The following is a 27543-nucleotide window of genomic DNA, read 5'->3' on the forward strand; positions in this document are numbered from 1 at the left end:
TCTCCAAAGCCATCTCCAGCAAAGCTAAGAGGCTCCCGATTAATACTGCATTATCGTGAAGAAAAGTGTCTTAAGCGCTTTAAGATTAACTCTCCTGCTATGAATGTTTGACGAATGGGGACCTGTGCCACTCCCATCCATCACACAGGAAGTCACAACAGCAATGTCAGTGGTGACACCGACAGAAATTACAGCAAATTGGAAACGGGCGATTACCTGATGACCGTTCAAATGGCAGTCAGTGCTGGGAGAAGACAGTTTACAGCCTTAAACTGGAGGTCACTGCGGGCAAAAACCCCCCTACACACAAGCACCAACATTTATTAGGTGAGGTCAGGTGTGGGTTGAAGATGGAGTGGTTCAAAACCTCCCTTTGTTAATAATTCCTCCCTTCCTTTGCTTCCTCAGTCCTTTACGTGGATTCCAGTAGGAGCTGATCCTGCTGACACAAACACACACATCAGGCTGAACGATGACAAGCAGGATGCTCGGTGCAGCCGTGAACCCCAGAGACAAAGTGTTGTGCCAGACCTCATAAACCTTCACCCGCCATTGAGCTCTCAAGTAATGTACCTTGTAATTGAGAGAACCAACGATGGTGATACAATATTGTCTAGCAGACAAGACACATCTTTTCTTGTGTTTAATCTTTTACATTTTGATGCTTTTTATATCTTCATGCTTTGCCTGTTACACTTCTCCACAGAGAGAGTCCTAGAGAGACAACCTAAATGTAGCATCAGAGGAACCTAAATTTGGCTTTTCACATCTTAACAGGAAACCAACAGGAAGGAAATATTACAAAAGTGCTTTTATTATTTATTTGGCAGGACATTTCTATTGGCATTATTAGAAAGTATTTCCATTGCTTAACTTTCTCCACAGCTTGGAAAAGGTCCCACACTCACAGCATTGGTGCACAGTCATTTTCAGTTCTCCCCAGAGACGTTCATTCCAGATCAAATCTGGGCTCTGGCTGGGCCACTCAAGGACATTCACAGAGTTGTTTCTGTAGTTATCTTGGCTGTGTTGTCCTCGCTGTCCTGCTGAAAGATGAACTGTCGCCCCAGTCTGAGGTCCAGAGCGTTCTGGACCAGGTTTTCATCAAGTATGTCTCTGTACATCGTTGCATTCATCTTTCCCTCCATCCTGACTAGTCTCCCAGTTCCATACAGGCCTGATTGGTGGAGTGCTGCAGAGATTGTTCTTCTGGAAGGTTCTCCTCTCTCCAGAGAATGGGTGGAGCTCTTTCAGAGTGACCATCAGGGTCTTGGTCACTTCCCTGAATAAGGCCCTTTTCTCTCCATCAGTCAGTTTGGCCGGCTGGCCCACTCTAGGACGAGTCCTGGTGGTTCCAAACCTTTTCCTTTTACTGAAGATGGAGGCCACTTTGCTCATCGGGATCTTCAATGCTGCAGAAATGTTTCTGTACACTTCCCCAGATCTGTACCTCAATACAATCCTGTCTCTGAGATCTACTGACAATTCCTTGGACTTCATGGCTTAGTTTGTGAAAATACATATTCTATATAGACGCAGCGCCTGTTTAGCCTCCTCTTATTTTACTTTTCAGCAGTGAATTAAGCTTGATTTTGCCTTTGACAAAACTAGTTCACGTCAAAGCGAAAACGCGGGAATCTAAAACTGAACGTGTGACAGAAAGCAAAGGCACTCACCCCTTTTTTAAAGGAAATCACCGAAATCATGACTAGTGCAGTCAGTTGGTTTTACAGGCTAAATGGAGGTCGTCTGAGTGCAGTGAATGTGTAGTAGTAGTAGTACAAATATACTTGTTTCTGAATGAGCTGATCACTGGTGAATCAGTGTCCTTTCCAGTAGCTGAAGCTTGTGACTCCTCCAGATGAGTCCTAGGTGTCCTGGTGTCTCTTATTAGTCTCCTTTATGCTCAGTCACTGACTTTTTGAGGACGTCCTGCTCTAGGCAGATATAAGCATGTGGCATGTTGCTTCTCTTTCTTAATGATGGATTTACTGTCCTCCAAGAGATATTTAATGACTTGGAAATGTTCTCATATCCATTCCCTGGCTTTTGTATCCGTGTGGATTCAGGTGCTTTTCACCTTTTTTTTTTTTTGAACTATCAGAGGCTCAGGAGTATTTTTCCTTTTATGTCAAGAGAACACTTTTAAAATCCATCCAAAAAGTGACAATGAACTAGAAGTTACAGTGAGTGTGTCACTAAATGATTCTGGACCAGTTTGATTTGAGATAGAAGTGACTTTCTGAGACAGGTGAAGACGTAGAAAGGTTGAAAAAAAAATTACCTTTCTAATTATTATTATATACTATTATTTATCATAATAGTTTTTACGATAAAAATTATTCCAATAGTTTTTACAGCAGGTTTAAATTATATGTGCAACTGAGGAGGTGTAATATTTAAATAGGATCTAAGAAACTGCAGGATGCATCTTTGCTTCCTGTCCATCATTTGTCAAGTGGACACAATTTTTACACATGACAACGTCTAAAAATGAGTCACAAGTTTTAAGTTGTATAAAGTCCTATAAAGTCTTCTAAAGCCCAGCTTCACAAATCACACATCTCCTTCACTGCGTGTACAACACAGCCACTGATTGCAGGTTGCCACCGGGTGGTGTAATGTACTGTAACTGATACTTAAGCATAAGTGTCCTTAAGAAGGAAGAGAGTGGTTGACATGTTAAAAACTGTGGTTATCCTTTAATAAAATCTAAAATATGACTTGGCTTTTAAACCTAGACAACATAGCACACATGAGGCAAAGAAAAGAAAGAGAAATAAACTCTTTTGATGATGGAGATGCAGATGCAGCATCATGTCGCCTCACATCCAGTGTTGTGACAGCACCTGACATCCTCCTCCAAAAGACACTTTATCTCTGGGCTGCAAGAGCAGAACTTGCTTCCATCATTGTCAAGACAGGACACACATGGAAGGTCACCTGAAATTCACTCTTTAAACCAAAAAAAATGAGTAAGCTCTTACTGAATTCCCTGATGGACAATCGTTCTTTTGTGAATAATTCATTGTCATTTGTTAAAATTGGTGTGGTGTAAATAATTCATGGCCGTCACAGAATCTAGTTTCCAGAGTTTGTTACATGCAGAGAGAAAAGTAGTTCGTGCTGACACTTGAGACTCTAACAAAGGCTGTTCTATTTCTTTGAATTGCACAGACTCACATGCATGTAGAAATGCTTACGATGAAAATAAGAGCAGTGTTAAAACTCTACTTGCGCCTATGTGCCAGCATGGGTGTGTGATCATCAGAGGCTCACAGGCTGCAGGTCATTCAGGTCGAACACAGTGTAATCTGATTATCGGCACAGAACTTAGGCCACAGTCATGACAGTAATATACTTACAGGGCTGTAAATGGAGCTTAACCAGCTCCCACTGGAAAATAGTGGAGTTAGTAAAAGCCAATAAAGCCTATTTGTTTGGAGCCACTGTGGCAGAATTTTGTGGACACACTGCTGATGGTGCAAAGTAATAACATCAGATTTCAAAGTAAGTGTCTGCTCTAGATGTGTCATTCCTTATTTTATAGTCACTGCCTTGTAAAGCCGTTAAAACATTTATAAAAATCTTCTATAATTTCAAGGTAAGTTCAAAATGCAGACACTCACTTGAGTTAATCGTTGCATTAGCTTTTAGGTGGCTGCAGCTATAGTCAGCGAGTTCAATAACACTCAAAAGTGAATTGTGCCTTCACATCAGACATCATTTTCTGAGAGCACTATTTAGTTCATAGCAGCCTCATTTTGCAGATGAGATGAAAAACAGGAAAGCCCCAGTGTGGCTTGCAAGCTCACCTAACCCTGAAATAGAACAGGAGAGAAAATGAACACGGGGTGTAGAGACTGGACTGAGCTGTGCAAAAGAACCAGGACGGGCGGTAACAGAAAAACATCACACACACATAACAATGAGCAGCAGAAAGCTCTGCCACACTGACAGCGAGGACGTCCAGCGCTCTGCCAAAACTCCAAATGTTTAATGTTAAATGTAGCAGGCTGTGCTCGCATGCCTTTATTATGATTTTAGTTTTTTAGAGACCCAGTGTTGTGACTCAAGACAATAGCCTGGTTAAAAAAGCTACACAAAGCTTGTTTTTGTTTTAGGGTGTTTGATTGTGCATTAATATGAAGCAGCAAACAAAAAATATTAACTAGTCAAGTTCAAAGGATGCGTTCACTGATTTTTAACTTGTTTTTTTTTTGTTCTAGTTTGGATAGAACAGATAAATAAATGTCATTAAAAGTCGCTCTAACTTCACTGTATTAAAATATCTCTTTACTTCTAGATTAAAAAAAAAAAGCACCTTCAGATGACATCACTTGGAGGAACCTTCAGTTTAGATTATGTCATCTTTTTGCTCACACTATGAATTTTGTAATCATGGTCAACCTGCTTTTCCAGACCTCCTCCAGATGACATCAGCTCGAGGAGTTTTCTGCTAGAAGCGAAATATTTTAACATCGGGAAGTCAGAGAGACGTTTAAAAGCATTAATGCACATTTACACCCTAAACTAAAGCCATAAGAAGCCATTTGAAAAAAGTCGCCCTGAGTATCATTATGTAAATACATGCAGCAGTAGTAGACTGAGCTATGAATATTCTGTGATTAAATCAACACCAACATCATTTCTATGAGAGAAGGATCCAAACGAAACACTGCTCCTTGTCATATACGTCATCATTCCCACCCTATAGCATTGTTCACTTTCCTTAAACCACATCAGGGCTGTTGTTAGTTTCGGGCCTGGTATCCTGCCAAGCAGGTCTGATTAATCTCTTCGGGAGCATCTGATCTCTATTGGAAAATGATTCATTTGAGTTAAATAAAAACACATCCTTGCCCACAATAACAGCATTATCTCTACAATGTAGAGGATCCCGTGTGAGTCATCACATTGTCAGTGACTTGTGGCTTCATAGGTTGCCAAAGGTAAATTAAGAAATACATTTTAAATACATTAAAAACTTCTGCACTGATATGATTTTATTTATTTTACTCTAACTTTTAGAAACACTGCCTACCGATGTACCGTTTGAATGTGAATTATTATGTTAGGGTAAGTATAAGGTTTACATCCCCTTACACTGAAACAGCATGTAAAATTACCTTTTATTCATTTCTAGTGAAGGAACATTTGTACTAACTGAATGTGCATTGAATATGATGTTGGCACTTTGTTTTGCCATTTCAAAATAAGAGAATGCAAACATTTGCATCCAACTGTACTTTTATGTTTACTTGCATATCACTTTGTAAAAACAATTAAAAAGACACTATAAAATCAAACATTAAAAAGAGTTAACATTCATATAAATAACCATCATTATTATTTTGCATTCTTTTAAAACAAGACAACCACAGGCCTGCAGGGGTTTTTTTTTAATTTTTTTTATGTATTTTTATTTTATTATCGATCGATCGATCTATCTATCTAATGCAGCTGTCATCACTTTAAAAAGTAATTAATGCAATAATCAAAACTCGGATTTGAATATAATCCTGTGCTGATGACGTTTCTGTGAAATTTATTGTGACATGTGGTTAAAAAGAATTTAGTTCAATTAAAGCTCACAGGGTTTACGATAATTCGTGAACTAGGAAAGACTCCACTGATCCACCCATCATGCCACAGTCTCTGCAGGGACTCATGATCTCTTTTATGGCAGTATGGGAATGTCAGAAATCAAGTTTGTCTTAGGGCTCCTTCCCAGCATCGTATGCACTTATTGCCACTAAAGCTTGGGACAGACACTTCAGACACACACACACTCGACCAACACACACACACAAATACACGTCACTGTCCATCATGGCCAAAGGCTGTGGTTGACCTTGCCCGAGAGCTGACAGGCGGGTTCCCTCAGGTGCTCTGGTTCTTCACGGGGTTAAAACTGTCACAATTCACTGTTTCATTTTGTCAAGCATGGCACAGAAAGAAAGGCAGCTCTGCTTTTCCAGCTGGAATATAGCATCTAATCTCATGTCAGGACCATCTATAAAGATTTTTTTGTTCCTTTTCTTTTGTTTTCTGCCCATTACTCCTCCTTTCCACAAAATATATGGAGTGAGTGTTTTGTCTTTTCAGCATTGTCCTTTGTGGGTGTGAAATATGTGATAAATCCTTCCCAGTCTGGCCATCCATCCCTTTGACAATGATAATCAAAGATGCATTGAAGCGAAGGACACCCTGCTTTCTCTCACTGCCACACATGCTCCATGCTCTGAACTTGGCTGTGATTTGGGAACTGTCAGTCTTTTTCTGTCTGCTCAGCTCTTTCACGTTTTTTGTGCGTCTCCTTGCACCCACACCGGCCCTGGCGTCGGACCCAACCAGCTCAGAGCGGAGAAGATGACTCATGGTCAGGCCTCCTGAAAGGGAGGACTTGACAGTGATTACAACACTGAAAGCTGCAGCGCTGCCACTAACTCACTCACTCGGGGTTGTCCTGTAAATCAGACACCCCAGTGGCCATGTTGTTGCTGCAGAGAGCGAGCCAGCAGCTGATGGCAGCTCAAGGACCCATTGATGAACTTAGTGGCGAGCTGTGTCCACACTCAGCAGAATGTTGGGACTGTCTTTGTGGTCGGACTTTATACGTGGATAGATTATCTGCCAGAGAAAAGCTCACTAAATGTGTGGGCTGACCGCCACAGTGCCAACGGAAGGGCTGCTAAGCTCTACTTCAATATGGCGATGTCACGCTGAAAGACAAAAGGATAAGAAGTACAATCCTCCGATCTATCCATCTAACACTAAACGTTTTACTGATTCAACACAAATCACAACTAACCACACAAAACATTTGCAACAGAAGTGAGAGTTTGCACTGCTTTACAAATTCGATTTGAATGAGATCAGTTTACAGCAATGCTAGCAGCTAGATAACAATCTACAAAACACACAAACACATGCACAATGACCACGATTTTGCACAAAATCACAAAAATGTTCATAAAGAAGGACAAAATTAGTGAATAAATAGAATAATTAGAAAGGCACAAAAATAGTGACAAAACACGTAAAGTGACTGTGGAGGTGATCTTACTCAACAAACATTAGACAAACATTGAACATTTATTGTACTTGCTTCTCAACTTAGCCGATGACAGATCAATTGTACATACAACTTTAAGCACAGTGATCTCACAAGCACGTTCACTAGCTGTTTCTCAAAGTATGTCTGAACTCACAGAACTCACAGGACTCGGTAAGAAACCGTGTGCCTCTACAGCTACACACAGAACCCTTTTCTTCTACCTTGTTGCAGCCCACCCCACCTTGTAATCAGTTCCCCTGCTTCAGTTACTGTGTCACGTCTACACTCTTTAACTGCATCTCTCTTTAACAAACCCTTAGCATTGCATCGTTTCTTTGACCACTGGTCAACAAACTTAAAGGTAAACTACAAAGGCAAACTATCAAAGCTATATGATGTCACTAATGACATCATCAGTACACAGACACATCACAAACACACATTAGATAAAACAAATAACTAAACTGTGGACCCTTGGTTGGCTCATACAGTGACCATAAAAAAAGCAAAATGACCACCTTGGTTCGATCCCCGGCTCCTCCGGTGTCCTAGACACTGAACCCCAACTGAGTTGCTCCCGGTGAGTGTTGGCCAGCTGCATAGCATTTTGCAAATGGGTGAATGAGAAGCAGTGTAAAGCACTTTGAGTGACAATAGGTAGAAAAGCGCTATATAAGTGCAGAGCATTCAACATTTACCATTTCACTACAGAGCGACACCACAGATTAAAAAACAACATGTACAGTGAGATTCAGGTAATTGCCACAGATAGATAGAAAATAACTACAAAGATAATATAAAGGCACAACAGCGCATTGACCTATATGCTGAATTTAGCATATTAATGTCATCTTCAGCAGGCGTTATGTATAACAGCTCCACTTTGTTAGTTTATCCTGTCAGCATGCTTAGAATTGAAGCTGTTTTGCAGCTATATGGTCATATGATGTGCAGGATGGAAATTCTAAATTTTTATAATTTATTCTCTGGTCACCATGGATACTGGTATCTGAAATGATGGCAATCCATCCAGTAGTTATCACAAAAACGATAAACAAAATAATAAACAAAATTTAGCCTTATTGAGTCCATCCAATACTTGATATTTCTGTCTGGAACAAAGTGGGTCCCTGAAAATAGATGCCACTGAGATTATCCACACTTCTGTGCTCAGGCTACATATGCTGTAAAATACACACCTCACTTTTTCTGCACACCCATTTACTGCTGCTCAAGGCCTAAGGTCCTTAAAATGTCAGTGGTTCATTTCTGTATAATATCAGCTTATATTGCAAAGGTCGGTTTTATGTTTATGTGGTTGTGATGGTCCTCCACTCTTGTCCCACTGGAGTGAAAGACTGGAGTTGGGTGCTTTAAGACTCAACACAGTGGAACAAATCATGGTCACCTTTGTCAGCGGTGCATCTTTGGGAGTTTGTGTTCAGCCAGGTTTGTGGCCTTCGCCCAAGTCACACCACAGGAGCTACTGAGCAGCAGGAGAAGTGTCATCACTGAGGTTTCTAACAAATTACACCCTTCACTTGTGGACAAAGTCAAGTGAGCTCTTGGCTTGGGAGTGTGTTCTTGGCTGGGTCGAGGGGGAGAAACTGTTTAAAGAGTGGAAGAAACACTCCTCAAAGCAAAGTGACACCTGTCTCACGTACAGCAGTGTCCCTCGGCTGAGAAAGAAGACAGAGAACTCGCCCTCAAAACCAAAAAAAGCAAGTTCTCTGCATGTACCAGAGCACTAACATGATAAACTGTGTCCTTCCTGGCAACACAGCGCGCGCACTGCATTCGATAAAGGAGATTACATTTGATACGATTATTCAATTTTGTGCAGCGACCATTTCTGATGTATAGATCCTGGAGCTGTAGCGGGGACAACAGTGTGCTGCTGCATGTATCTGCCAAAAAACGACTAAGACTAGGCAAATTTCTCTCTCTCTATGTGTCATTTTCTTTTTTAAAAATAGCTACACGGTTTGTGCTCTTTGATTTCGGGCATTCAAAGGATAATGTCAGGTATGTGTGGCCAGAAGCAGCGAGGCCCATACTTAGAAAAAGACAAAATGGCAGAGGCTTTGAAAATACCAAAAAGATATTTTGGTTTTTTAGACTTTTTTGGCCCCATTTTTTTCCTATAATAGACTGTTCAGGGTGTAGCATCCCTCTCACCTGATAATGGCTAGGATAGGTTTCTACCCTCCCCCCCTGCAATGATATTATGTTGACATTATATACTGGATAGATGGAACTGATTATTAGAAGGGTCTCTAAATCCCTATGGCTCTTATAGGCCAGATCCTCTGTTTGAGGTGAGCGTTGGGAAGCTAATGAAACAACTATAAAGTCACACAAAATGACGACAAAGCAATGCAAAATTATCACCAAAAAAAAACCAAGATGACTATGCATAAACACAAAATAATGACAAAATGATGACTGTGAGGCACAAAATGACCACAGGCATACGAAACAACCGTAAAGAAATACAATACATTTTCTACAAACAGACACAAAATGGCTAATATGTTAAAAGAACAACAAAGCCCCTTTTGTGTCTATATTTCTGTCCGAGGATTCTATGTGGAAAGAGTCGCTGGCCTTTTACATGTCTGTGCCCTGGGGTCCGTGTTCTCATAATCCACTTATGCTTATACTGGCTTACATTTGATCCAGCTGCAGCACAAAATGGGTCAAAATCGGACTGTGTCAAAAATGTAAATGAAGTTGTACATTGTGAAAAATACACCGATTTTAGAGATTATCATACTTGTTTGTGAGAAGTTTGACACTTTGACAAAAATATGACATAAAGACATAAGAGTGACATTTCAGATTGGTTGTAGTCGTTTTGTGGTTTTAGGGACTTATTTAATTAGTATTTGTATTTCACTTTGTATTTTTTTTTGGAGGGGGGGTGTACTAGACCAATTATGTGATGTTGTAAATAATATTTTTCAGTAATTGTGCCAGAAGGAATTGTCAGACGCTCCCTACAGCGAGCAGGCTGAGTAGTTGATGCTGGATCGCGGAGCGGGAGCTCAGTCAGTCCGTCGCTGCGGTCCGACAGAGCGGCCGGTCATCAACAGCCTCCCCGCGTCCCCGGAGCTGTGGCGCTCTGTCGCTCGGAAAACTGACAGAAGACGCTTTGACGGGAGCAGGTGACGACGCTGTAACATTGGTGGACATGAGGACACATGCCACAGCGACTTTTCCCAAAGGGCGGACCGGGAATCCCGACTGGCGGAGATTTTCACCGAGCGAATGAGAAAGGTGGTGATGCAGCACAGCGGCGTCTACACAACAGACTGCCTGTCAGTGGATAAGCAGCTAGCTAGCATTAGCCAGCGACTCAGTTAGCGCCTCAGCAGGCTGTGGTGCTCCAGCTCAGCTAGCAGCTGGCATAGCTACAATTCCAGCAAGATAATATCGTACGCCACAATTATTTCCCCCATGTTTCATTCTGACCGCTGCCTGATTGTTCATTTGCCGCTGTCCGTTTGTTGTTTCTCTTCTGTTAGCCAGCGTTAGCTTAACAAGTTAGCCGCTCGGTAGCTAGCATTTTATATCGGCTAATCACCTCACGCAGACTGGCACCGAATTAACTATGTAGAGCTACGGAGATTGAAAACTGCTGGTTAGGACAAATACGCTCAGTGAAACCTTAAAGATTAGCTGGCGCGACCCCTTCGGTCATCGATACGTTACCTTGGGTTAGTGTATAAAGGCATCGAAACCCGCTTAGTTTACATGAATCCCTCACATTTAAATAGCTGAGCCCAATCAAACATTTGGTCCACTGATATTAGACATTTGCTAGGATGCCTCTGGTTCAGATGGAATCCAGGGCATGATGTGGGCATGCAGTGTGTTTAGCTTGCATGTCTTGCAGAGGATTGCCACACAACTGTCAATTGTAATTCTGGTCGACTCCGATGGATACGGATAGGAGGAGGACGTAGGCTGAGTTTTGCTCTACTTTTCTCTCGTTTTCATCACGATACGTCGTTTGGCTGACAGAAAACCATAGCACTGCAGTGCAATAAACCAGCAGAACAGATTCCTGGGTTCATCCTGGAAAGTTAGTCCTGGCACAGATGCCGTAATACACAGTTGTTTGGTGATGGTTTCGCAGATATTGCACTGGCTCTTAATACTTTAAGCCTGTGGAAAATATGTTTGTCATTTTTCTCGTAGTCCAGGGATTACGTTTTGTTTGTGTGCACGTTAGACTGCGGGGGTATTAATTTTTGAGATGACATGATGGTAAATTCACCATAGCTTGTTAGATCACTGTTTATTACCCCGGGATTTTAGTTATCACATCAATCAGCCACAGCATTGCAAACACCTATGTAAGGTTCTGTAGGTACCACCACAACCGCTCTGACCTGTTGAGGCAAGACCTGATAAAGTGTCTGGTATCTGGCATCTAGATATTGGCAGCAAATCCTCTGAGTTTCAAGGTGGGGACCTCATGGATTGAATCAGCGTCCTCACTATCGCTGTGGACGTTTGTGCTTTTTGGGTGTCAGGTTTAGTTGTTGTGTTGACCACTGTCTTCTAGCAACGCCCTGCATCGCCTGCTGTTTTAAAGACGCTTGACACAGTCACAGTGTGGCCCTTGTCAAAGTTGCTCAGATCCTCGTGCTTGCCACATTTTCCTGCTTCCAGCACCTCAGCTTCAAGAGCACACTGCTGCTGCCTAATATGTTACTTATGTCACCTGTCTGTGGTCCCAATGTTGTGGCTGATCGATGTGTGACATACCAGTTTCCTCTTTAATCGTAATTCAGTGGTGTTGGGCTCCGTAAAAGCCTTTCAGACGGTGCTTGGCCGAGGTATGCTACTGGTTAGCAGGGGCATGCTGCCACGGTGGAGAAATGACAGCTGAATGGTATCGGTGCTTCCATCCCGACACAACATAGAACATTGTGTGTCTGAAAAATTAACTGAGGCAAAGATAAGATAAAAAAAAAAAATAGAATCAAGTGTGAAATCCAGTCTGTATCAGGTGCTAACTCTTTAATGTCATTTATTTCAGAATCGGCATGACCCTTTTCCTGCTGACCAGTTACTCCTTCACTGAGGGACTTAAGCCCTTTTTGGTTGCTGGACTTAACAATGCACATATGAGATAATAAAGTCAACCAGCCGGTGAATGCTGCTTCAACAACACCTGCGGCACTAGTAAACCCACCCACTGCTGCCCCCCAAGCTAAGTTCAATTTAACAGTCGAAACATGACAACACCGGCTCTCCTGCCGCTGTCAGGCCGCAGGATACCTACTCTGTCACCTGGCGCCTCCTCTTTCCCACACCACAGGGCGACTTTGAGGCTCTCTGAGAAGTTCATCCTCCTCCTCATTCTCAGTGCCTTCATCACTTTATGCTTTGGGGCCTTCTTTTTCCTCCCGGACAATTCCAAGCACAAGCGCTTTGACCTTGGCTTGGAGGATGTGCTCATCCCTCATATCGACTCTCCCAAAGAGGGGAAGCATGCTTCAGGACAGGTCATCATTCATGGACAGGGGGGACACGATGAGCACAGACACAGGTAAGGAGCAGTTGCCTGTCTTAAGAATTTCTAATGACAGACTGACTCAGTTCTTAATTAGTAGTTTTATTTCATTCTATACTTTTACATAGTTACTACATTTGAGTGCAGAAGCTCAAATCCTTTCACTCTGAAATGGTAAAATAATAATTAATTATTATTTTACCATTTTACCATTAAATAATTATTTCGAAACATAATATTGAATGAACATTCACACCTACAAATGTTCCTTTATCATCAGAAATGACAAAAATGGTCAGTAAATAAATACAAGCCAGAGTAAAATAATGGAAATTATTGCAAAGGTTTCCATCCCCCTTTATGGAATGTCTAATACATTTTTTGCCTCTATGACCTCTTCCAATCTTTTTGGCTTCACTCAGAGCAGAGCTTTTTTTCTTCCAGGTGTAATCTTAGCCCTTTCCTTATGGCATATTTGTTCCAAGGCTATCGGATTGCTTACTGGTCGGCCATGTACAATGTTCCTTAAATCTCTACACAGGTTTTCAATAGCTTTTGATTCTGGAAACTGGGAAGTCGATGGTAAAACATTTACATGATTCTCTTTTAACCGTTTCTGGGTTGACTTTGCTCTTTGCTTTGGATCGTTATCGTAGCTGTTTGACTTATGGCAGCAGGGTTTGCTTTAAATTCTCTGATATTGGGCTGTGTTCATTTTTCCTTCCACTTTGTGAAGAGCTCCAGTGCCCGATGCAGACATACACCTCCAAAACATAAGCAAGACGGTGGCTGTGATTTTCATCTACTCATAGCCAGAGATGTTTCTGAACACACATACCTGTACAAATTATCACAAAATCTCAAGCTCGTTTCCTAGTGCTTCTTAATATTTTTCTCAGTCTTACACTTTTTGGAAATCAGTTTGATGATAAAGGAACATTTGTACCAGCTGAAACGGCAATAAATATTATGTTGATGGAGGCGGGGAAAAAAAACGTTTATTTTCCTCCTTTTTGTGTTTCAATATGAGTTGGTACAAACCTTTCACTCAACTCTGTATAAACCGATCAGGCATAACATCATAACCACCTGTGCCACTACTTTTTCTAGTTTTACAAGTTTTTAGGTTGACACTGTCAGAAAGGTGATAATTCTATGTGTTTATTACTTAGGTCAAAGTGGGTATTGGAGTCGTACTGGAGCACATTATAAGAGGTGGTTCTAATGTATTGGCCACCCTATTTCAAATGAATGAGGCGGCCAATTCATCAGAACCACCTGTTCTTATAATGTTGTGCCTGGTTGTTGTATCCAGTAGACTATAAAGGTGATTGACCTGAGAAGACACACACGGGTGACACAAGTTGTATAGCTATACACAGACTCTTCCTCTTTTTCTCCTCATCTTTTTGTTTTGAATATACTCAAAGTTTTTCAGCTTTTTTTTGGCCCGAGTGTTGTCTTACTGTCCCAAGGGAAGACGTGGCTGAACTTGATCAGCTAAAGCACACAGGCAGTTTGAAATGCTTTAGTAACTCCTCAAACAGGCTTGGAAATTACTGCCCCTCACAAGCCAAATACTGGTAAATTTTGGCTGCAGCTTTTACATTTGTCATTTGGTTTGTCCAACCCCTTTGGCAGATAGCCAGCCATCATTTGAAGGCTCTTTTTGCTGCCTCCTAAATCCAGTCATATTTGGCTGCTCTAAGTGTCTTGTATTTGGGAGTCAAAACCAATTTTTCCGCTTAAAACCAATCTATATGGACATTTATTTGTGTTGTTGATTCAGATTCAGGTCCGTCTTGAAAGTTTAGTTCAAATATTTGGACATTTTGTTCTGTGCTATAAATATACATAGGGAAGGCCATCAATCAGTGTTTTTGTCCATTTATGCCGACTGTAGAGAAAGTGAGGAGTTGATCATGGATTGGGGGGGTAGACGGTAGACTGACGAACCAATGGCAACGATAACTCCCTCGGTGGTTGGCGGGGGGCGTTGTTTGGTTATGTTGTCCATAGTAACATAACAGGGCAGAGAATTCTGCAGGGCAAAAGTCCTCTACCTCAGAAAAGCCCCATCACGGGGAAAGTGTACATGGTTGCTGCCATGGGGTTCTGCATCACTCTCCATAAATGCCTCTATGAGCACTTAACGAACATACGTATTTGAGTTATGAATTGGTTTTTTAGTGACAAAGCTGAAGAGGATGAAATTTAATTCACAAAATGCCAGCCAGTAGGTGGAAAGGATAATTTTCTAGGAAAGGCCCCCTCTATGCTGGTGAAGGAGGTCATTACTTTTACGGAGTGCTGGGCAAGATGTTAAAAGCAATTCTCCAATGGTTTCACAGTGGGGACCATTAAGTGTTGCCTCCTCGTCCCCTGTGGTGCCTTTTCATTTTTCCACACTGAAAGCCTTCTTAAGCTTTGGATGCTGCCTGCTTGAAATAACATAATTATTGTTGTCCAGCAAATTAGACACAGCAGACAGCATTGGGCTTAAGTGGAGCTGTGTCATAGTTTCAGAAAAACTTTGTGGTTTTACAAACCTAAAGTTATGCGACTTGGTTCTGACAGGTATGACAAAAGACTCGATGAAATTCAATGGCACGTGACTTATGGCGTTTGATAATGTGGTAAAACATATTCTTTCTTGAGTCTTTAATTATTTTATGCGTATTAGTTTTCAGTAATTCCCAGGCCATGGTAATGCATATTTTAAAGCATATAGCCAGTGGTTTTAAACCAATGATCAGTCTCTTCACCGTTGTGTTTCTTAATCCAGAGCCAGCTTTGTCTAATGAGTCTGTGCCTTTACCTTCATTATTGTCCCAAAACTATCAAAAACACATCATTGAGCTACACAGCTTTAGCGGGTTGACATGCTTCTTCATCATGACAAATGTGGGGAACAATGCCAGCTCTGTAAGTGAGCGGTTATTGCTCTTGGCTACACATATAGTTGCTTAAATGATAGTATTCCTCAGGGTGCAGCAAGAAATACAAGTATTCCTTCCTCTGCGATGCACTAAATCATGTTAAATAGGCTGAATGTGACAAAGTTTGTACTTTCAATCTACCACCTCTGTGGAATTATTAATTTGAGGATCATGAAAATCAGCCTTTAGGGTTAAAACTAAATAGGTATAGACTAGTTAAAATAATGATACATAATTATGAACATGTTGATCTTATGTTTCAAGCATGTGGCAAGATATACAAATAATTTGAGCTTGACTGAATTTAACGGAGTCAAAACTTTTGGTTTGATAAAGTGCAATAAAAGAAGATGTATGTTTGGTGCCGGTCTGTCCTGATTACCAGTCCACGAACTAGAGCTTCATTCTGGTGATTGATCCTAATCTTATCCATCTTATTTTAAGAAAACCATTTGCCTTAAAAATGTCAGCAATGCTACTGAATAGACTTCATTTACATTTAATTGAACTTAATTGTTTTTTTAACGCACTGAGCCTACTGAATTGTATTTATTTAGTGTTATTGTGCACAAGGTGGGAACAAGACTTGTAGTTATTCACTATCTGTTTGAAGCTGTGAGCACAGTACAGTGTAGGTGATCCATGCTGTGGAAACGCATTTTAAAACCACTAAACAAACTAGTGAATTTCTGATTAGTCCAACACTTGTAGTTTTGAGGTGGGAGAATAATACCTTTAGTTAGTTTCACCTCAACCTTTTTACAAAAATTAGATATAGTTGAAATAACTATAATAATTGTTTAGCAGTAGCACTAACTTTAGCTATAGCAATAATTGTTTTCTCTGCTTTTAGCAGTTTATAGAAACGTGTTAAATTTCCTTTTTGTATGTCTGCAACAGTTGTTCTTTAAATCATCACTGTGCGATCCAGAGCGCCAGGGTTCTAACAGCCGTCTGCAAAATGAGTCATACCAACATTTAAGAAACCCAACAGGAACGACACATGCAGGCTAAGTTGAGTTTCACATACATTTTATTTGGCCCCAGAAATCACCACAGCACCACCTTTGTTTTCACAGCACAGTTAATAGTCTTTACAAAAGCTTTTGGGTGATCAAAGGTTATTAAGCTGTTTCCTGTGGAGTAATCTAATTGTTTTTACAAATTGTTGATATATTACCGTATTTCAAAAGGCCTGAAAATATAGTTTACAATTTGGTTGTAACATCACCTATTGTTACATCCTAATTTCTTAGAATATTTAAATTAAATCATGATCGTTCCAATTTTTTTTTGTATATGAGCCATTATATGGCCCCATCTTCTCACTCCCCTCACAGACAATCAATCATTCTGTTTTACAGTCACCTCTTTCTTGTCAGGTTCTGTCCTTGAAGTCAGATTTACGACCCGGGAAACATTTTTGAATCTTTTCGAGTGACATTGTATTTATTGTCTGCTTGACTTATGACTTGACTTCACATCTGTAGTAAAAATATCTGAAGCTGTTCTGGACGTATTTAAGTTCAGTCTTTCCTTTTGAATTTGTTTCTCCTGTTTTACACAATAAACGGGTTTTACGCTGGCAGGCAGTAACTCGCTAATCTATTTACACTAAGCTCCAAAAAGCGCATAATACAAAATGCACAAAGTACAAGTGCTGATACCGTTTAGCCCTGGATTCAGTTTACAACATTTAAACAAATGTTCAGGTCATCCAACTTTTAAACAAATTTACTTTCCCATTAACCTATAGTGCTTTCTATCCATACAATATACAGTTTCAGTTTTATTGGGATGGTGTTAAGATGTCAAATTCTAGGGTTTCTAATCCAATGATGGCTTATACCATTTGGTCTATGCATTTAAAAAAAGGCTGACAGCGTCATGCAATCCATCTCTACTGAGCACAAATCAGTACTTGGGTATCACAGCCAACTATGTGTTTCTGTGCAGGAGTTCTAGGAGGAGTACTGCAGAAATAAGTACTGGAAACCATTTAAAGATTTTTGCTTGAAGCTAATCCTATATTGTTTCTTTCTCCTTCCTTTTGGGATGGCAATAGAAGTCTTGGCATCAAAGACTGGCAATCCTTATTAATTAAACTATGCTAAAATGATCTTCATTGCTAGTTGCCACAAGCTGTACATGGGGAAAATGTACAAAATAATCTTAGCTGTTTGACTTTTCCTTCAGTAGTTGTGAATGTGGAGTCATATCAAGCAAACATTTAATATTGTCCCTGTAATCTCTTTTTGTTTACCTTTTGAGGTACATTATAGTACTATCCATTTTTGGTCCATTTGATCAAGAAATGTGTGAAAGACACCCTGTTGTGTCCCTTTTTATGAAATGACCCATGTAAGGACAATATTTTCTAGTTGTTTAGTGGATATTTGTGTAAGCATTTGTTTTTTAGATCAATGCAGCACTCAAGGACACTGTGACAAATGTGTAAGGATGGACTCACAACATGGCTGCATAAAACTATTATTATAAGAATTGATAGCCTGGACCTCACTGTCACCAACTCGTCAAATGAAACCCCTTTCTCTGGAGTCCTAGAAAAAACTTGGATGTTAACCTCAGCATACTGTGAGGCCAGCAAAGTTTGGCCAGTTGGTTTTGTTTTGATCTGACCAAAAAAATACAGGGGTAGCTGGGAGCAGTACTCTATATCTGATAGGGGGGCAAGTGGATGTGTTGACAGAGGCAGTGACATTTCAGCAGCAGAGTAGCCCTGGGCGAACACAGTAGCAATATCGAGGACAGAAAGAAATAACCTTATGTTGTGATCAGACGCGGATATTGTGCATCATATTTTGTTGTGAGGACGGAATAACATAGTTTGAAAGAGTTGGTTTGTCTTGCAGAAAAGAATATGTTATCCATATCCGGTTTTAAGAACTAGGGCTGAATAGTTAATCATGTTTAAATCAGTATGGCAATTTAACAGAAATCAATTTTCAAATCTCAACAGCTGGGATAAATAGTTTTTTTTAATGCTAGATTAAGTAAGAGAAGCTGTCCCCTGCCTGCACAGGAAATGAGAAAGAATGAAGAAGAAAGTTTGAGACACAAAAAAGTTGAATTGCAGTGCTGATAACTGTACAGAAAAAGATCTCAGCAGAAGCAAACCCTGATGTCAAAGAGTGTGTGTGTGTTACGCATATTTGAGCTGTATTAAGAAACTTTGTTTTCCTTCAGAAATGCATATGGAATATGGTGGTTTGATAAGTTGTTTCAAACTCTTTTTCTTGTAGATAATAATTCCTAATTTCTTTTGAGATAATCGTTAATAGACTAAATGACCGACTGAAAAAGTGTCTGATTAATTGATGATTTGTTGAAATTACTGTTAGATGCAGTCTTGCATTTGCTCTATTTCTTATTGGTTGTGTAATCTTGAGCAAGATGCATAATTTATGTGCGTGCGTGTGCATTGCATTTGTTTTCAGGACAATGTTTTTTTTTCTACACAAACACAAGCACAAGAAGAAATGCAGTTTCACTGAAATGAAAGCTTTCTTCATTGTGCGGCTTTTTTAGACCAGGGTTCGGTACAGCACCAGGTACTAGTGTTTGGATTCTTAACAACAGACAGAATAAATGGCTCTAGAAATTTGGGGATTGCTCAAGCCCATACTGCAGTATGAATCTGCGTACTTATTGGCGTCATGGTCCAGTAAACATCAGATCTTCTACCAAATGTGTCTTCTGGGGACTCAGTGAACCCATGCATCCACATGATTATGAATTGTTCATTCAGGACATAATGATTAAATCTTTACGTCTTCCTTGTATTTAGTCATGAAATGCTGTTTGCAAACTGATGAGACTCCAGAGAGCACAATCTTATTCCTCTTCCTTGAAGTTTTCAATTATAGCACTCAAAATCTTTGTACAAAAGCATCACTCTGTAGCTGTGCTCTACTTGACAATGGCAGTGTGCTGCTTGTTACATAGCAGCAAAGACTAGGACATCCTCTTATATGGAGTGCAGGTGGCTCACAAAGTGGCTGATTTTGTTCCAAGCCCAGATAGATGCTTGCAAGACAGACTATATGGAAGCTCAGACTTTATGCTATTAGTTGGCCAATTTGAGAAAAACATGTTTGGGCAGTTTGGCGTTTAAAATTATTAATTTAAGATAGTAGTTTATCAAAATAGAAGCTGATGACATTTTTACTTTGCTAGGCAATTTGACATCACTGTCATATATATCTTTATAATCTTGACTTTATTCTGTAAAGTGCCCTGAGATGACTTTGTTGTGAATTGGCGCTATATAAATAAAGTTGAGTTGAGTTGAGTCAGTGAACATTTTCCAGAGTGAGGTGAACCATCAAAAGAGACAAGTGGAACTGTATATGATGACACAAGATAACAGGCAGGATTTTAATGGCCATCTTTTTCGTGCATCCATGCTGCTGCCACCTTACGTAGTATGTTACTACATCTGATCTGTGCCAGTTAAACCTTTACTCTTAGTAAACTACATATACACTATGGCAGGGGTCACCAACCTTTTTGAAACTGAGAGCTACTTCTCGGGTACCGATTAATGTGAAGGGCTACCAGTTTGATTCACACTTTTGAAAAAAAAATTTTTGCTCGATTTATCTTTAATTATATGTTATTATTAATTATTAGTTAAATTAAGGATATTCATCTATGTGAAGACACAGATCAGGATTTCTCACAATATTTATAAATGTGATTTAAAAAAGAATGGCAACAAAAAAAATTTGATTCAGCTCATTGGTAAGTGGCGCTATGGTGAGCTATTTTTAGAACAGGCCAGCGGGCTACTCATGTGGTCCAGGGGCTACCTGGTGCCCACGGGCACCATGTTGGTGACCCCTGCACTATGGCATTGTTTTCCATATTTCCATGATGAGAAGCTACTGCCAAGTAAGCTATGGAATGTTAACACAGAGCCAAAAGTAGATATTGCACCAGCAAAGCTTTTTCCCAAAGCATCGTCCTCATAATAACCTGGTTTCACCACTTATCGCCTTGCCAGTTATTGTTGGTGTTGCAAGACCCCTTTTCGTTTGCACGTTGATATGACCATAAATCAGCATCACAGTCTTCTAGATTCTATTTAAGCCTGGGGCCACTATAAAAGTGCACTTATTTATCATATTTAGTGTGATCTTGGATATCATTTCTGTGTCTTCACGCTTCATTGGCCTGTCAGCGGCAAAGTACATCTGGGTTGGTTTGCGTGTTTGTGAATGCCGTGTGTATCTCTGTATGTCTAAACACCTCAGTGCTAATAAAGGTGCACCAGCTTATACAGGCACCTCACCCCATCACACACACAAGTGCCGCACACTGTCAAGCTGGAAAGAATACCAAGATGCTGCAGTCGGCGCAGAGGCCTCATGTGGTTTGTATATTGAACAGAAGTATAGCAATTTAAAATCAGCCTCTGTAGTTCTGGGCAAATTGATGGCTGCATACACCTGACCTACATGGAAAAGGCCTTTTAACACATCCATCTACATCGTTGAGTTGTTTTCCCCTTTATGTCTAACGCTAGGCTAAAGGGTGGAATGCATCAAGCTTGTTGTTGGATTTCTTCTATCCTAAAATTGCGATTTAATGTGGTGCAGAAGATGATACACATAATATTTTTCACCTTAAAAAGATAATCACACTGCTGTCTGGACTCACCATATTGAGTTGTGACACGTAAATGCCATATTTTTGCTTTTTCACCAGCCTCTTAGATTTTTTTGAGTATAGGCCCTTCACATGATGTCTGAATTCATGCCCAAGTGGCTGGCAGGACGCTCTAAACTTCCAGCTGCAAGAAGGACTTGGCATGAGGTAGTTTTTTTTTTCCCGCATTCTGGTGGTGGTGTTGTCTTTTTCAAAAAGTAATGACACTGCCAACGTTTCGACTGCCGACTTGTGGCTATAGTATGTTGATTTCCAGTAAAAGTCAGAAGACTAACTTGGCCAACAAATGCCAGTAAAGTGTGTCGTGTTGGAGTCACAAAATGTAAATTAGACCATTTCAGTGACTGAGCCTTATGAAACCTTATGAAAATTAAATAAGTTTATAAGTGAGTGGAAGCTTGCACGTACATCATTATTAGTATCTCTATTTTCAGTTAAATTGGTAGATTCACTCTGTTCATGTGTTAAGTGTGTTTAAAATAATCTTTTAGTAAACAAAAATTACATTTCAAACAAACTTCACAGCAATGTAAAGACCAACAAATAACCTTTTTAGTTTTACTAGTCCTCACTACTGTTCCTATTTGAACTGTTTCAGAAGATGGTCACTGCATGCAGGATAAAACGTCAGATCTATGTTCATGGAAATGTCACTGAGACTTCTGCTAATTAACTTATCTGTTGTCAGGAGAGTTCTACTGCTTACAGGCTGCAGAATGAGTGGACTTCATCAAGCATAATCCCCTCATTAACACTGCTGCTTCATATCAGATCTGCATTCTGTTTCTAATTTCCTGTCTTTCTTTCTCTTGTTTTGTCGCCATCTTTTTCATGTGATCACAATGTTATGCTCTCTGTAAAACACAGCTGCAGCCTCTCAGTGTGTGTGTGTGTGTGTGTGTGTGTGTGTGTGTGTGTGTGTGTGTGTGTGTGTGTGTGTGTGTGTGTGTGTGTGTGTGTGTGTGTGTGTGTGTGTGTGTGTGTGTGTGTGTGTGTGTGTGTGTGTGTGTGTGTGTGTGTGTGTGTGTGTGTGTGTGTGTGTGTGTGTGTGTGTGTGTGTGTGTGTGAGGCAGAGAGAAAAAGACAGACTAGACAGAGAATGCATGTGTAACTTCAATAGATTTTTCTTTTCTTCCTTTCAGTAATTTCAGAACAAGTACAGTTTTGTAAAATAATTGTTTTCATCAACCTAATATTTGATCCAGCTAGTAGCTATGTACCTTCCCCATCAGACAATTTATTTAATTTATCAAGAGGATGCAATTTTATTATTGTATTTTTTTTTAAACAGTCCTTGACCATTTTTGTTACCTCTAATGATAAAAGAACATTTGCGTTAGCTAAAGGTGCATTATTATTAGTATGTTAGATTTAAGGTTAGCTTTGCATCCATTTATAATAAAATGTCATATAAGGGGATGCAAACATAACTGTAAACCTAACATAATACCAATGGACCTTTTTTGGGGGGAAAAAAATGTATTTGGGCTGCAATAGTTGAGTTCAAATGAGCTTTCTAATTTTGGCAAGTAACCGCATCATTTTGAATTTTATTAAGCAATTGTTGGATTTTGTTGTTGGATTGTTGGACTTAAACTAATCAGTGTTGGTGCTAAAGTCTGGGCTTCAGTCAACAGTGGAACAAAACCCCAGGGTATGTTACCTGTTGAGCATGACAACAGTGGCAGTGAATTCTCACAACCCAACACTCCAGGGAATTGGTATAAAATTCCCAGAGAGAGTTGGGGAAAGACAGATATTATGCTATTAAAATCTCGCTTTATGTTATGGCGGTTTTATTATATTTATGAATTAAAAGATGTGCATAAGTTTATTGATGTGTATTGTAGATCGAACAACACAAAGGAAATAATGAGCTATAGTTTGACTTGAGGTTGCTCACAAGGGATGATTGTTGGTGACATTGTGTAGTTACAGAATCTATAATATTAGAGTTAAGGTCTTAAGAAGGATGGTGGTGCAATTGACTGTTCTAAAAGTACACTGATGCCTTAAAAATGACAACTGTTGTTTTTTTGTGTGCACCCAGCATTTATGTCTTGTCTTAAACCTCTGGTATACAGAGGGGCAGCCTTTTCTTATTCAGTTGAGATCAGTTAATAATAGGTTGGCTCAGAAGATTTTTATTATTTTTTTTCACTGGCAACTCACTTGTTACACTAACTGGTTGGACGCAACCTGATGAGGGCTGAAATTAGAGGGAACCTGTACAGTGTTGACCATGGATTAGTTGTGTTTCTTATTTTCTCTTTAGCCTAACATATGAACTTAATATTCTTTAACCAGGACCTCCAGATTTTGGATCAGGTAGTTTCTGAAAAATATGTCGTTGAGTATTGAGTATGCTGCTAATAATAATTGAGTCAGACTGGGGGCAAAAATCTTAAACGAGACACTTATTCAGTGGAAGCCTGTCATACATCATACTAGAGTATGTCTCCTTGAAGTCTAACAAACATTATGAACATGTTCCTTCCTTATTAATAGTATTAAATGTATATATCAACTATTATAAATGTCCATCAATATGACTAATAAAATACATTGATATCCCAGCTGTACCCACAAAGTAGAATTAAATTTAGTAGTCTGTACTGTGAATGAAAGTAAGCAGGTAGAATCCTGGGCTCTGTGCTGAAGGCTGGATGTTTTACAATTACTTTGGAGTGGGACATGTAGGACTGGACATGTAACAAGTGTGGCCTGTTCCAGCAGCAGCCAAGATGTCATCTGCTGAATGAGATGTAAAAATGTCTGCCGTTAATGTAATTTATTCTTAAAAGCCGCTTTGCGACTACTCAGAGAGGACTGCAGTACAGGAAGCAGGTGTATCTAGAAGTTTGAAGATTATTACGGAGATGCAAGGTATAATGGGATGGACCACAATGTATTAAATCCCTGTTAAATTTAACTGTACGTGAAGAAAAGTGCATGCATGGCTCTTTGACATCTGTCAAAACTGATGGCTTCTGGTTCTGAGGAGCAGTGCTGAAATGTGGCTTTAGGCCTTTGCTTTATTTTAATTTCAAGGTGCAAACAAGCTAGCATCATCTTTGTGTGTGTGTGTGTGTGTGTGTGTGTTAGCTTTAGCATACCGGAAAAAGTGTGTGAATCACATCAGTAGTGCCCACAGGGAGTGTGCCTCACTCACCCACTCTTCCATTTCCCATCTCTGTGGAGTGCAGCAGTGGTGACAGGACCACTTGAAATCCAGACAAAGAGAGAAACTGGTTTAGTTTGGTTTGTATTAGCTGCAGCACTGTGGGTTTTAGTAACAGGGGCTGCCAAAAAGGAGAGACAGGATCTAGAACAAAAAAGGGGAAAATGAAGGAGAGAGATGGACGGAGAACAGAAGAGAAAGCAGTGTAAGAGTGGCTCTCAGTCTTCAGGAATGATGTGACCGTGTTAGCTACAGAGCTGCATCCCTGCCAAACACTGGGGCTAGAGCCCACTCCACAGTGGTTCCCTCTCTCTGTTAAAACAATGGGATAAACATGAGATTGCTGAAAACCACATTTAGAATTGGCCCACAGGTTTCCAGGGGTAGAATTTCATACGAACACTTCTAAATTCTCTGGCAATTTTATGCACATTCATTTCAATAATTGCAAAAGCTGCACTAGAGGCATTAGAACATCGGAGTAAATATGTATCGTACCAGAGGAATGTCATGCCAGCCAGTGGATGTACAACTGTGCTTTTCCTTTTGTGTCTTGAAACCTAGCAGTGTTGATCCGCCACTATGCCTGGATGTTGGCTTGATAAACGAAAAATAAAACTGCAGAGGTGGAAATAAAACAGTTGAGCCACAATGTTGGACTTAAGGGGGAAACCTTAATTTTTTTTTTTTTTTTGCAATTTGGATACATTTTATTGTAGTTGATCACTAGAACATTATGAACAGAGCAAAAAAAACCTTTAATGGACATTGTCTATTTTTGCAACAGCAGGAAGGTGGAGAATGTAACGAGGATGAATTTTACCTGCCACACTAGCTACACATGCTTCATATCTCACAATTATGTTAGCAGAATTAAGTTTAGCTGTCATTTTCTTCATCTCTTCTACCACTTTTGGTCAGTTTGCCTTTACTCGATTCTACACCTACCCTTATATTTAGGAGGTTAGAAACCACCACTATATTAATGCAATAAAACAGGCTTTTAGTGTTGACAAAATTGTCCTTGCTATTCTACATGTGGGGAAACCAATATAAATCTGGGCAGTTATTAAGCAGAGTTAGTATTTGTCTAATGTATGGCCTGTGCTAGCTGCAGGAAATGGTGCGTGTGTGCGTGTGCGTGTGTGTGTGTGTGTGTGTGTGTGTGTGTGTGTGTGTGTGTGTGGTATGAATGCACAAGTCATCCAGGTCTGATGTAGGTCAGAAGTGCTTAATGCCCGAATGGCTAGTGATGTTTACGTGAAATGGGCTGTGAGAATCCTGACACCAACTGTTTGGTGTTGATATGTGAAAGTGAATACTTTGGTATAGTATGTTTTGAGTGGAAGTGACTGAGGATTGGGATTGTTTACATATATAGCATTCAGTTTGATACAGGTTGAGGTTTAGAGGAAGACCAAAGAGGAGATTTATGGATGGAGTGAGAGAGGACATGAAAGTTAGTTGGTGTGAGAGAAGAGGATGCAGAGGATAGAATTAGATGGAGGCAGGTGATTCGCTGTGATGACCCCTGAAAGGGAACAGCCCAAAGGAAATGAAGAAGATGATGATGATTCAGGTCGATACACAGGCTCTACAGTGAAGTAGTGGATGACTGTTGATACACACAACATTTGACATGTGAGAGGAAGGAATTTTGAACAGATAATAAGAAAAAAAGTGAGCCAAGTGGGTTATGTGGAAAATCGGGACTTGGAAGCAGTTTGACAGTTCATGTTGAAGGGAAGCCGGGAGCTGCAGGCCACTAGAAACAATAATTCGGCTGCCTAAGCAGCCTCTGCCGCCGCCGCCTTCTCTCCACTCGCAGTTTGTATGAGCTTGCAGGAGACAGGCTTGTCCGTATCCGTTGAAACTCAGGGACACCATTCCTAAGAGTGCTCTCTTGCTTAGAGATGCTTGACAAGAAGCACACACTTTGGGCTCACATTTCAGGGATGGACTATAAAAACACTCCACAGGATAGGGAAGAGATCCTTGACATGAAGCGGTCGCACAGAGGTCTAACCTTTATTAAGTCAACCTTCGTGCTCTTGTCCTGAGTGGCAGTGTACAGTGTTGGCATTTTTCAGCTGAAGTCTACGTGGTAGCCTTAAGCAGTTTTAGGAATATTTTACATTGGTTCACTATAATTAATCAGTCGTTAATTTAACATAGATGTGTAAAGCTTGGGTGTGCAAAAAGATGACCTTGGATGTTTCAGCTTTATATTACTTTTATTTCACACTTACACCTGCTTTTAATCTACAATTACTTGGTCTCACTAGTGTTGCGCCTCCTATGTCAGTTGTTAATGGTTAGCACTAAAGCGCTGTCATACGGTAAGCAAAGAAAAAGTTTTACATTTCTTTATATATCTTAATAAAAAGTACTGAAGTGCCGTTTAAACAATAAAGGCTGTTGATCGTTAATGGTTGTTATTTATGATATTTCATTATTTCGTCACACATTTTTTATTGGATGTATTGAAGCAAAGAAATGATTTGCCGTGAGCCACAATTTGTGTAACCTCTGACGAGCTGCTGGAAATCAGGGAGTGATGTAATTTTTGTCATAGGTTTGTCAAGAGCAGAAGCAGTTGTTGAATTATTCTACAGACGTCTTTGTGAACTTCCAGATACATTTCTTTCTGAGTGTTTCAACAAGGCTCATGTTTTGACAGGACAGCGTGGATTATTGGAATCTATGTGTGAAAATATAATTGACTGTGTCAGCTAATTAATCATCCTCACTAGTTTGAAATTGTTCTGTCTTTAATACACTGCATTTCCTGTGATAATGAACATTTCTACCATATGTGATGCATAGCAGGACGGTTAATGTTAGATCCTGAATGAAGAGGACAACATAAACTAAAAATGGAAAAAATAGTCAGCAAGCAATATCAATTAGGATTTTTTTTTTTACGCCAGATGCCCTTCCTGATGCAACCCTCCCCAATTTCTACCAGGCTTGGACCGGCTCTGCACAGCTGGGGATGGGAATGGGCTGTCAGAGGTTCAGTGTCTTGCCCAGAGACGCTGGGGGGACACTGGGAACTGGGGATCAAACCACTGACCCTGTGGTCTGTGGACGACTGCCTTCCCAACTGAGCCCCTCCTTGGTTGAAGTTTGGAAATCGCAAAAA

General features: G+C 40.1%; 1 protein-coding gene across 4 annotated transcripts in view; it reads left to right on the plus strand.

Moving 5' to 3' along the window:
• Positions 1 to 10088: 10088 nt before the first annotated feature.
• man1a2 (mannosidase, alpha, class 1A, member 2) overlaps positions 10089 to 27543 on the plus strand; it is a 118149-nt gene continuing 100694 nt past the window's right edge. The window contains exons 1-2 of one of the 4 annotated variants that reach the window (XM_067515696.1): positions 10089 to 10339; positions 12111 to 12623. In XM_067515696.1, coding sequence (XP_067371797.1) covers positions 12310 to 12623 — 314 coding nt within the window. In that variant the 5' untranslated portion in view covers positions 10089 to 10339; positions 12111 to 12309. Of the gene's footprint in view, positions 10498 to 12110; positions 12624 to 27543 lie in introns of all 4 variants that reach the window. The other 3 variants (XM_067515694.1, XM_067515693.1, XM_067515695.1) reach the window with 3 other exon arrangements.

This window comes from Channa argus, chromosome 9, assembly GCF_033026475.1.
Source record: "Channa argus isolate prfri chromosome 9, Channa argus male v1.0, whole genome shotgun sequence".
NCBI classification, from domain to species: domain Eukaryota; kingdom Metazoa; phylum Chordata; class Actinopteri; order Anabantiformes; family Channidae; genus Channa; species Channa argus.